The 11367-nt window shown below is 39.8% G+C and overlaps 1 protein-coding gene and 1 long non-coding RNA gene across 7 annotated transcripts; one reads left to right on the forward strand and one right to left on the reverse strand.

The window, feature by feature from the left end:
* The first annotated feature begins 369 nt into the window (after positions 1-369).
* Positions 370-10083, forward strand: LOC112196553. Of its 5 annotated transcripts, XM_040517685.1 has the most exons (9): positions 370-602; positions 821-917; positions 1008-1096; positions 1295-2171; positions 6692-7012; positions 7530-8181; positions 8457-8656; positions 8745-8989; positions 9101-10083. In XM_040517685.1, exons 5-9 carry the CDS (start codon positions 6744-6746, stop codon positions 9883-9885), a joined length of 2151 nt encoding a protein of 716 aa, XP_040373619.1. In that variant the 5' UTR covers positions 370-602; positions 821-917; positions 1008-1096; positions 1295-2171; positions 6692-6743; the 3' UTR covers positions 9886-10083. The 5 variants fall into 5 exon arrangements, with proteins under 5 accessions (XP_040373619.1, XP_024192682.1, XP_024192685.1 ...); XM_024336914.2 differs by lacking the exon at positions 1295-2171; XM_024336917.2 differs by lacking the exon at positions 1295-2171 and having other exon boundaries at positions 838-917.
* Positions 3459-5277, reverse strand: LOC121052497. Of its 2 annotated transcripts, none has more exons than XR_005809261.1 (3): positions 5183-5277; positions 3674-3802; positions 3459-3576 (listed from the first exon to the last, which is right to left on the reverse strand). It is a non-coding gene; the product is annotated as an uncharacterized LOC121052497 (long non-coding RNA). The 2 variants fall into 2 exon arrangements; XR_005809260.1 differs by having other exon boundaries at positions 3538-3582.
* Positions 10084-11367: the final 1284 nt, after the last annotated feature.

Below are 11367 nucleotides of genomic sequence, written 5' to 3' on the forward strand. Positions count from 1 at the left end.
TTTTATTTTAATTTTAATTGTTTGTTTGTCCTACATTGACAGGTGTACCCTCAATCCCCGGAATAGAACGATCCCTATTTATTACGTACTACTAATGACATTTCAGGGTTAAATTGTGCGCTTCCTAAAGCGACATCACCTGAAGAGAAAATGCATCTTCTCCGGTGCAAAGATTGAAGCTTGTCTATAAGGAGCTGCAAATTCAAAAATCCCCCACCGGGGCAAGAATATGATAATCAAATCAACAACTTTAGATAGTACCCATATTAGAGAACAGGGGCGGATCTACGCATACCTTGGGTTGGGCTCAAGCCCCACCGGGCTTTTTGGGTCCAAAAAAAAAATTAGGTATATGTCTTGGTTTTTTTTTTTGTTTGGGAACACTTGTAGCAACTCAAGCCCCACCGCCGAACTCCCGACTTCCCGAGTCCCGATCCAGCTTCTCTCCTTTCAAGTTCCAAGTGTCCAACCCGTCTCGGCGTGCGGCGTCTCCCAGCCCCCACCGCCGAGCTTCTTGCCCAGCAACCTGCAACTAGCAGTCTAGCAGACCCATCTCCGGTCTCCGATCTCCGCCTCTAGCCCTCCAGGGCTCCAGCCTCCAGGTATCTCTCTCTAGTCTCTCCCTCTCCGTCTCCTCCTCCTCCTCTTCTCCTCTTCTTCTTGAGTGAACTTCCTATTAATCTGAGTTTCTGATTTTTCGTGATATGTAAATTGGGTTCAATTTCGAATTTTCGATTTGATCTTGTTGGTTTTGAACTAAGGTAATGGTATGGTCAGTTTGTTGAAATGGGTTCAATACTTGAATTTCCTTTTGACTCAGGTGGTTGTGTTTGCAAGTTTGCATTGAATGATTGAATGAAGAGGACAGAGGCGGACTTGATTTCTTGATGTTGAATGAATTGTTGATTTTAATTCAGGTCAGGGGCGGATTAGAAATGGGTTTGACACTTTGACTATTTGATAACTTGATTTCCATTTAATTAAGGTAATTTCTTCTTCAATTGCAGTTTGTAAGTCGGTCACTGAGGTTAGTGAGGAGAAGCCCTCAGAAGCAGAGGCCACAATTTCATTGAGGAACGATGAAAATAAAATAAAGGTAAACACCCTCATTAAATATTGTAATTTTAGGTGTTACATATATGTGAATTATAATTGTATTGGCATAAATCATAACAGATCAATGGCATTGCTCTCATATATCTAATCAATGGCATTGCTCTCATATATCTAATATAAGTTAATTTAATAATTTATTGGTGTTACACTAATTTTGTATATGCATTTGAGGGGTAAGGCTCATTATGTCCCCCCTGACTAGGTGTATATTTTTTGTTCAATTTATAAAATTCTCTCGCACCGTCGAGATTCTCTACTAAGAAGTTCAAGCCCCACCGAGCCTGGATTCCTGGATCCGCCACTGGGTCAAGGTGCAAACTGCGCAGAAAGAAAGAGAGAGACTGAAGATTTCTGGGTCAAACTGGAATTTGGGGCTTTAGTCGTGTTTCGCTTCAGACTTCAGAGCTCCGAGTTCAGAGTTCAGACTTTGAGAACGATGGCGCACGTGTGCTGGAAACTCTAATCTTATTTTTTTTTTTTCGGGGGTCAACTTTGTTTTATTTTTTAGGGTGGACTCATCTGTCACTCCAAGTCCAAGTCCACAAAAGGACGAGTCATCATTTTTCCTTTTTCTTTTTTTCCTTTTTTCAAAGGGTGGACTATTAATAAAAAGGGGCCGTGACCACTTACCCAATTTTAGCCCAAAAATTGCCCACTTACTCCACCAACAGTTTTTTTAGGCCTGGCAATTCAGCCCATGACCCGTTAACCGCCCGCTAAAAACCCATTTATTTCCGTCCATTAACTTAACGTGTTAATGGACTGCCAACCCGTTAACAACCCGTTAGTTAACGGGCGGAAACGGGCTACACGACGGAACCCATCAAGCCCAATTAGAAGAAAAAAAAGGTCTAAGTGTCTAACCCTCGCAGGAGCCGCAGCCTTGCTTCTCTCACAGTCGCAGCTCACTCTCCCCTTCTCCACTTTAGCCACCTGAACCCTCTACCCGTCTCTACGCCGCCACTCTTAGCCGGCGCTGCCAAAGAGTTCGCCGACGAGCTCGGCTTCTTTCACTTCTCGCAACTCTTTCACTGTTGTCTTCCATACTTGAACAGGTATGTAGTGCTTAGTGTGTCAGTGGAGCTCTGCCTTTTGTTAATTTGTTTTGGGTGTGATTTGTTCATCTAGGATTTGGTTATACTTTTCTGGGTGCCCATTTGTTTTGGTTTTGGTTCTGGGTTGTGACCTTGTTGTGGGTTTTTCTTGATTCTGGGTTCTATACTCTTAATGGTAGTAAAGCCTTGATTGCTACAAGTTCAAAAATCATCTGTGATAGCTTGTTAGATATTTAATCACTGCAATATCGATTCAATGTGTCTCAAAAGGGTGGAAAGTTTTGATTTTTTTTGTAGAATTTGAGCATGTGGGATTGTGGTGGTAGTGTTTGATTTGAATTGTTTGGGGAAAATTTGAGGGCTTTTGGTGGATTGGGGTTGTTCAGTTTCCTGCTTTCATACATGCATTTATCAAGTTTTGAAATTCTGTGATTTATTGCTCGAACTGCATATCTTTTTCTGAAATTTATTTACCTTAACCTTATATATATATATATATATATATATATATATATATAAAGTTTAATCTTTTGGGTGTTCAAAGTTTCAATCTTCTCCACTTTAGCTGCCTGAACGGTTCAGCTTGATTGATTTGATTTTTCAATACAAGTTTCATTGCAGCTGAAGTGAATTTTGTTGCACAGTTCTCTGCTGATGATATATCTCCTCACTTTCTTGCTCTGTTTTGGAGTCTCCTTCTTTTTCAAGTTTATTGTATATGGCCATATGGATTAAATAATAAGAGTATTAGCAAGTCTAACAGCAAACTGGGATTAAGGTTCACAACTGCATGGTTTTTTAGACACATTGTTCATCTTCAATTAACTGTATATGCAATTTCTCTTGTATGTTATTGATTGTTTTCTTGATTGTGTTCAGACAAGTATGAATGATGAGACAATTAATACAATAGAAGTATTAACAAACTTCCATTAATACAATGTTTGAGACAATTAATACAATTAATACAAGTATGATTTATTAACAAACGCAGACTGGCCAGCACGAACAAAATTACTGAACTCGGCTACAAACCCATGATCCCCAAAATCACTGCTCACACCCTCTATTTATTTTTTCTTTTTCGAAAATTTATTCTTAAAAATTGGAATCTCACATCTCAACTGAGCTTAGCTACAGCGTCATATCAGTATTCCCCATTACATAACCAACTTAGAAAAAAACCAACTGACCAAGAAACACTAAACCCCACTTAAACCCAGAAAAGCAACCACCTTGTTATCCAAACCCCAAAACCCAAGCAACCATTCACGACATGAAAATGAACCCAAACATAAAAAAGAAACAGAACAAAACCACAATTAAGAACAGCCCAAAAATATCAAAAAAGAAGAAATCAGAGCGCACTTCATTTGCTTCCCTTGGGCTTAATTTGGCACATAACCTATCACTTACAATAAAAAAAATTCCAATTATAAAAATTCACCACTATTGGATAAACAAACAGAAAAGAAAGAAACCCAGAAAAAAAAAAAGATTACCTTGTTAGTTTGTGGGTGAGTTCCTCTCAGGAAGATGAAGGCTTGAGAAGTAGTAGAGAGTAGTCTGATAAGAGCCCCGGTGACATTTTCAGGCAGCGGTCACTGAATTCATGTCGGCTTGGAGAAGAACTGAAGAAGAGACTAGTGTTTTGATAAGAGTTCTGAACCTGAAGGCTGAAATGGCTAATTTACTGGTGAAATTTACAGAAGTTTTTAAGAATTAGCCAAAAAAAAAAAAAAAAAGAAGGTTTCTTCGTTGATGCGTAGGTCTTCCGTTCGATTTTGTCTGAAGGCACTCAGATACTAAGTTTTTTTATTTTTTTAGTGAAAGGTTTTTGGGGCTCATCTTTTGTGGGTTTGGAGGAGGTGGTTGTGCATTCGGGGGTTGGTTTGTTTGGGCTCCAACTACACGAGCTAACCCATAAATGTAGGGGTGAAATGTGAACAAACAATCTTAAAGCCCAATTTTATAGCAAATTGACCCTGCCAACTTAGTGTAACGAGGAATTTTAAATAAACGGTTAGATGATTTATATGTTGAAAATCGAAATATGTTATAACAGAGTAGCTAAATTCAATTTTTAGCTATATATAACTAGTTTTGAAGCAAAATTCAAGTGGCAGGGTCAATTTGCTATAAAATTGGGCTTTAAGATTGTTTGTTCATATTTCACCCCTACATTTTTGGGTTAGCTCGTGTAGTTGGAGCCCAAACAAACCAACCCCCGAAAGCACAACCACCTCCTCCAAACCCACAAAAGATAAGCCCCAGAAACCTTTCACTAAAAAAATAAGATTTAGGATTGGAAGGGGATGACTTGGACAACCTTGATGAAGTAAGCAAGCAAATAGCAAGGGAGAGAATGGCAGAGTAGTCACAATGCATACGAAATAATGAGGTTGATCAGTATTTATCGGATAGGTATGTTAGCCTCCTTGCAAAGAATTTTGAAATTCATAAGTGGTGGAAGGCCAATGAGTTAACCTATCCGGTCCTCTCAAAGTTAGCGAAGGATGTTTTTGCTGTTCCTTGCTCAACTGTGGCTTCGGAGAATGCTTTTAGTTTGGGATCAAGAGTGGTTGATCCTTTTAGAGCTTCATTGACACCAAAAATGGTGGAAGCCCTTGTTTGTACTTCGGATTGGTTGAAATCTGGAATATAATGAGTATTTGGAATATAAGCTGTGAGTAAATAACTTCTTAAACCTTTTCTATCTTATTGCTCTTACATTTTCTGCTCAGAGGGACAACAGACTTCTTTTCAATATTATTTTAACTCTGCTTTGATAGTTTGAAACCTTTGAGGTTTTTTGGCAACTCTGAAGCGTGATTCAGGATTTCATTCTTAATAAAGTTCTGAAAAAATTTATTTGTGTGTCTGTGTGTTTGTTTTGCTGTTTAAATTTGACCGTGTTGTTTTGTCTAATAAAACTCAAGCTTCTTATGACAGCATTGGTATTTAGTATCCTAAAGTTAATACTTAATACTGAGATATGCAAAAAGACTGACCTCTTCCTCCAAACCGACCAACTGCCGTGCTCCTAAATTACTCCAGGTTTAAGCCTCCCTTGATTAGCAGATTCCTTGAATTGTTGAGATTGGAGCAACACCTGAAAATTATAGTAAGAAACCACGAAAATTAGCATCTGAAAATTAGCACAATCAGTCAATCACAATGTACCGAACCACCCTAAATGGAAAACAAGGAACGTCGGTAAGGCCATTAGATGGTTTACAGTACAAGGACACAGAGCATAAAATGATCTTAAAACCACATGTTAATCAGAATCGGCGACAGATTCCTAGAAAGGGTCCTTCAAGACTAAATCCTCTAAGTTACCGAAAACATTAACAAAGTTTCACCTAACTGATAACTCCAAATGGATGCCAACTAAACAATCGCATACTCTCACAATAGTTCTTAACCATGGCTTAAAACAAACAACATTCCATGTATATTATCAAGCATCCATTCCCTTAATTCAGCTGACAACAGAAACAAACCAATTCGCCATTCAAATTATTGCCAATTAACACTTAATCCATATGAATCAGATAAACCAATGAGTGCCCAGACCTACAGATCGAATCTCACCAAATCCATATGCGAGAAATTATATTTGGTTTTCAGAAATCCGAGTCAAAATCATACAAACAAAGCAACAGAAGGAGCAGAAATCCAACGCCACAATCGAAGATCAACGATCCAGCGGAAATCGTAAGATAATCAGACGCAATTTGAAAATTTTGAAGAAAGAGAAACTGAAATTGAATTGGTAAAGAAAGAGAAACTGATGAATAACATTTGATTCATGACTGAATCAAGAATCCAAGTGCTTCTAGCTAAAATTAAACAAAGAGAAAACTCACCGCCGTAGGACATGAATCGAACTTCAAAGGAGAGGTCCAGAGGCGGAGAGGCGGAGATTTCTGGGTTTGAATCGAAACGAGAGGCAGAGAAAGGCCGGAGAGGCAGAGATTTCTGGGTTCGAGCCTTCGAGGGAAAGAGCGGCTGAGGGAAAGAGTGGGAACTGGATTAGCCGATTAGGTTCTGTACTCTGTAGTCATATTATCCCTTTAGGGTTTGGAGAGTTCAAAGTCTAATCAACGGTTATGATAAGATTTGAAATCAAACTATTAATGATCAAAAAATAAATAGAGGGTGTGAGCAGTGATTTTGGGGATCATGGGTTTGTAGCCGAGTTCAGTAATTTTGTTCGTGCTGGCCAGTCTGAGTTTGTTAATAAATCAATTATGTACTATTAAGTTTTGTGTTAGACATTTGGACAACAAGGCATGTTGGAGTTTTGAATGTATTAGATTGTGCATCTTTTTTGCATAGGCAGTATGATCTTACGATGTTATGATGTAATTTTATGAGTTGATTTTGAAGAACACTTACGTATCTGAAGTAGAATCCCAAGTTTTTACCATGGAAGTAGATAAGAAGCTTTTTAATTTTAGTGTTTTATGGGATTCCTTGGTTAATTCATGGGGTTCTCTCTGCTGTATTTGCAGATTGTAGTTAAGCTCATTCGATAGTATACATTCCAGTACGAATCTCAACCCTATGGATATTGTTGAATCTATACAAGATCTTCCAGTTCAGGATCCACCAGTGGAGGAGTTCTCCTCTGCTGATTTGATTTGGACCAAACTTGGCAATTCCGAGAATCATGATGATGCAGCCCTCATTCCTTATGACCGAGTAGACGAATTTATAATCGGTGAATGCTCAAATTTAGAGTGTCCAACGCGATTTCATATTGAGAGGGGAAGAAAAAGAAAGAAGGGCAGCTTAAAGGAGTACGCTGATGATGAGTATTTGGAATATAAGCTGTGAGTAAATAACTTCTTAAACCTTTTCTATCTTATTGCTCTTACATTTTCTGCTCAGAGGGACAACAGACTTCTTTTCAATATTATTTTAACTCTGCTTTGATAGTTTGAAACCTTTGAGTTTTTTTGGCAACTCTGAAGCGTGATTCAGGATTTCATTCTTAATAAAGTTCTGAAAAAATTTATTTGTGTGTTTGTTTTGCTGTTTAAATTTGACCGTGTTGTTTTTTCTAATAAAACTCAAGCTTCTGATGACAGCATTGGTATTTAGTATCCTAAAGTTAATACTTAATACTGAGATATGGAATTGTTATAAACGAAAGCTTAGACCTTTTTATGGTAGAGAATCGGTCACAAATATAATACTGTGGTTTAGCTAACAAATAATTCATAAGTGGAATGACTGTTCAGATGGACATGGAATGATCTATTTCTAGCTTTAAGATTTCATTGTTGCTGCTGTTTCATTAACTTGTGCACCTACAGTTATGAAGTTGATTTTTCTTTCTCCTTGAAGGTATTGGTGTTCTTTTGGTCCTGAAAATTATGGGGAAGGTGGGGGTATTTTACCTAGCAGAAGATATCGACTCAACACCCGCAATCGCGCTGCTAGACCTCAATCTATGCGGGGCTGTACATGCAATTTTGTGGTGAAGCGTCTCTATGCACGTCCATCACTTGCACTACTTATCTATCATCAGAGGCGTCATGTGAACAAATCTGGTTTTGTTTGCCATGGCCCACTTGATGGAGATGCCATTGGGCCCGGAGCCAAGACAGTTCCATATATCTGTAATGAGATTCAACAACAAACAATGTCTATGATCTATCTGGGTGTTCCTGAAGAGAATATACTAGAAAAACACATTGAGGGGATTGAGCGATATTGTGCTTCAAATGCAAAAGTCAATAGCCTTGCTTCCCAATATGTCCACAAACTTGGGATGATTATTCAAAGGTCTACCCATGAATTGGATCTTGATGATCAAGCCAGCATCCGCATGTGGGTTGAGCGCAATAAGAAATCCATATTCATTCATCAGGATACTTCAGAAACTGATCCTTTCATTCTGGGGATTCAGACTGAGTGGCAACTGCAACAATTGATACGTTTTGGCCATCGCAGTCTCATTGCAATTGATTCAACATTTGGTATAAAGAGACTTAAGGTAACACATCCATTATGCTGCTTGATTTGTTCCATTATGCTGTTTCATAAACCAATTTTGTTATAGGCTTTTTAGGATCCGCTGCCAGAAGTAATTGTCATAATGAACAAGTCAAACTCTTTTGTGTCTATCTTGGTGTAATTTTGACTTTTGTGCCGTCAGATTTTCAGTAGTTACTGAGTCATGAATGTACAAGTCAGAGTTTTTATATATCTATAGATCAAAGGATCTGCACTGAAATAATGGATATTTAACATGCCTGTTTGAAATGGCAGTATCCTTTGTGCACACTTCTTGTCTTTGATTCTAGACAACATGCACTCCCTGTTGCATGGATCATCACACGCAGCTTTTCAAAGCCAGATGTGTCTAAATGGATGACAGCTCTACTTGGTCGAGCTCGTAGCGTTGAGCCTGGATGGAGGGCCAGTGGGTTTTTAATTGATGATGCAGCAGCTGAGACTGATCCCATCAGGCAAGATGCCCCTCTATAATTCTGAGTGCATAAATTTTCTAGCTGCATAATATAGTGCAATCTCATAGCTAGATTTCTGGTATTTCAGGGATATTTTTGGTTGTCCTGTCCTATTTTCCCTCTGGCGTGTTCGAAGATCATGGCTGAGGAATATTGTAAAGAAATGCAATAACATTGAAGTTCAACGGGAACTTTTTAAAAGTCTGGGTAATATTGTGCATGGCATTTGGGGTGCAAGTGATACAGCGGTTGCCTTAGAACAACTTACCCAGGATTTTGTTGATCAGACTGCTTTTATGGAATATTTTAAAAGTCATTGGGTGCCTAAGATTGGTAAGATGTCTCTCTCTCTCTCTCTGGTGTACATACTTGTCATTTGTCAACATCATGTCGAATCTTCTTAAAATTATGTATTAACTTATCATTAATTTTTCTTGGTAACAGAAATGTGGCTTTCAACAATGAGAAGTCTTCCGCTTGCAAGTCAGGAGGCATCTGGTGCTATTGAAGCATATCACGTGAAGTTGAAAGTGAAATTGTTTGATGATTCACATCTTGGAGCACTCCAAAGAGTTGATTGGTTAGTGCACAAACTGACAACTGAGCTGCACTCAGGCTACTGGCTCGACCGATATGCTGATGAATGTGATTCTTTTCAAAACGTCAAGGAAGAATATATTGCTTCTACATCTTGGCACAGGGCACTGCAAATTCCTGATTCTGCTGTTACCTTGGATGATAAAAACCGTCTCTTTGCCAAGGTTTCAAGCCAGAAAGACAGTAGCATTGTACATCTAGTGTGGAATCCCGGATCAGAATTTTCCTTTTGTGACTGTGTGTGGTCGATGCAAGGAAACATTTGCAAGCATGTCATCAAAGTCAATATGATCTGTGAAAGTCATCAAGGTTATCAACCTTCCATGTCTTTCCAGTCATTCAAAGAGTTGCTCGTCAGCCTATCAAAGAAACCAATGGAGGATTCAATTTCACAAGATCTATCAATGGCCTGGACTATGCAAATGCTCGAGCAAATACGGAACCTTGTAGAAGTGACTAGAGCCGATGATATTGGCACCATGGTAAACAATCTGCCACTGCAATGGGCTTCCAGAAGAGGCAGAACAGGTGTTGGAAAGCCATCAACTGCTCTTACGACTCTTCCTTCTAGTAAAAGGAGTGCATCAAGGCAGAAGACCCGCAAGCGAAGAAGATTGTCAACATTAACATAGTTTTCTTGCGTTGCAAGATTAGATGCAAGGCAACTCTTTTTGTACAACTGTCTTTGATTCATATTCTTTATGAAAGAAGATAGGAAACACTGACATTTCAGCTGTGATAAGCTTCTGGTATCCAATCCAACAGTGAAATTGTAGATAAACTTAGCAATGAGAGATTCTTATTTATACATGGTGAAATGTTGGCTCCCATTGCAGTTATGTTCATATGATCATTTATCCGATTTTAGGCTAAAAATTGCCCACTTGCTCCACCAACTGTTTTTTAACCTCATTTACCCAAAACACTCTAAGGGATTATTTCCCCTTTACCCAATTAATTCTTTTTTCTTTTTTTTGAGACTTTTTTGCCCTCTCCTTCTTTCTCACTTAGAGAGAGAAGTCACCCTCCACCTTGCTGTGCTCCGGCGACCGGTGACCGGACTCCGGCGACCGGTGACCGGACTCCGGCGATCGGTGACCGAAATCCGGCGATCGATGACCGGAATCCGGCTATTATTGCCCCCCAGTAATCATATTATTGCCTCCCAAAAATCATATTATTGCCGTCTAGTGAATTGTATGAACTCCAAAAACCAAAATGAATACACTACAGGCACAATTGATCAATTTATAATCATATTATTGGCTCCCAATAATCATATTATTGCCTCCCAATACAAAGTCCAATGTCTCTACTGCCTCCCAATAGACCACCAAAAATGCACCATTTTGTATGATTCACAGATAATTTGACTTTAATACACAAAAAACAATAGGTAACTTATCAATACACCACACTATAGTGATCCCTGTCCCTCATTTCAAAGTCTACTGGGGGCCAATAATGTGTCTACTGCCTCATCTTCGTTACCAACAGACCCAACGTTTTGCTCATTATCCATAATCATCTCCACAACACCGTTCTTCAATTCGTCTTCGGTGACCTTCGACTCCGCCACATCGTTTCTAGGCTCGTCGTCGCTCATTACATCCACCACATCGCTCACCGGAAGCTCATTCTCAGCCTTCCTGGCCCGGGTCCGGCCAAACTAACAGGTGACCTCCGCCTGAGCCAAATCAAGGTCAATTCGTGCTTCAGCCCCGGTCGTTCACCGGCGGGAAGCTCTACATGCAGAATGACCTCGACATGTCTGCCGCGTCCGTCACCAACCAGCTCTGCAACCTCGACTTGCTGCTCAGATCTGGCGTCCTCCACCAGTCAAACGCCAGCTCCGCCATCTCGCCCCTCGCCGCCGCAAATGATGAGTCGCGCAATCACCGTCGAGGCCTCATCGCCGACCCGGAAAACACCTCCTCTGTTTCGGTCTTCATCGGCGCCTTCTCCGACGACGCAGAACCACTCGATCGGCGCCTCCTCCATTTGCCGCTGCTTCTGGAAATATTACGCCATGCCGGAGGAGAGAGAGAGAGAGAGAGAGAGAGAGAGAGAGAGAGAGAGAGAGAGAGAGAGAGAGAGAGAGAGAGAGAGACACG

This window comes from Rosa chinensis, chromosome 4 (genome assembly GCF_002994745.2).
Source record: "Rosa chinensis cultivar Old Blush chromosome 4, RchiOBHm-V2, whole genome shotgun sequence".
Classification (NCBI taxonomy): Eukaryota; Viridiplantae; Streptophyta; class Magnoliopsida; order Rosales; family Rosaceae; genus Rosa; species Rosa chinensis.

Bases quoted from the DNA above. Each gene is read 5' to 3' on its own strand.
- LOC112196553 (XM_040517685.1), top strand. From the start codon at position 6,744: ATGGATATTGTTGAATCTATACAAGATCTTCCAGTTCAGGATCCACCA. The intron at 8,657-8,744 runs GCAAGATGCCCC...CTGGTATTTCAG, and splicing joins GCTGAGACTGATCCCATCAG to GGATATTTTTGGTTGTCCTG. The intron at 8,990-9,100 runs GTAAGATGTCTC...TCTTGGTAACAG, and splicing joins TCATTGGGTGCCTAAGATTG to AAATGTGGCTTTCAACAATG.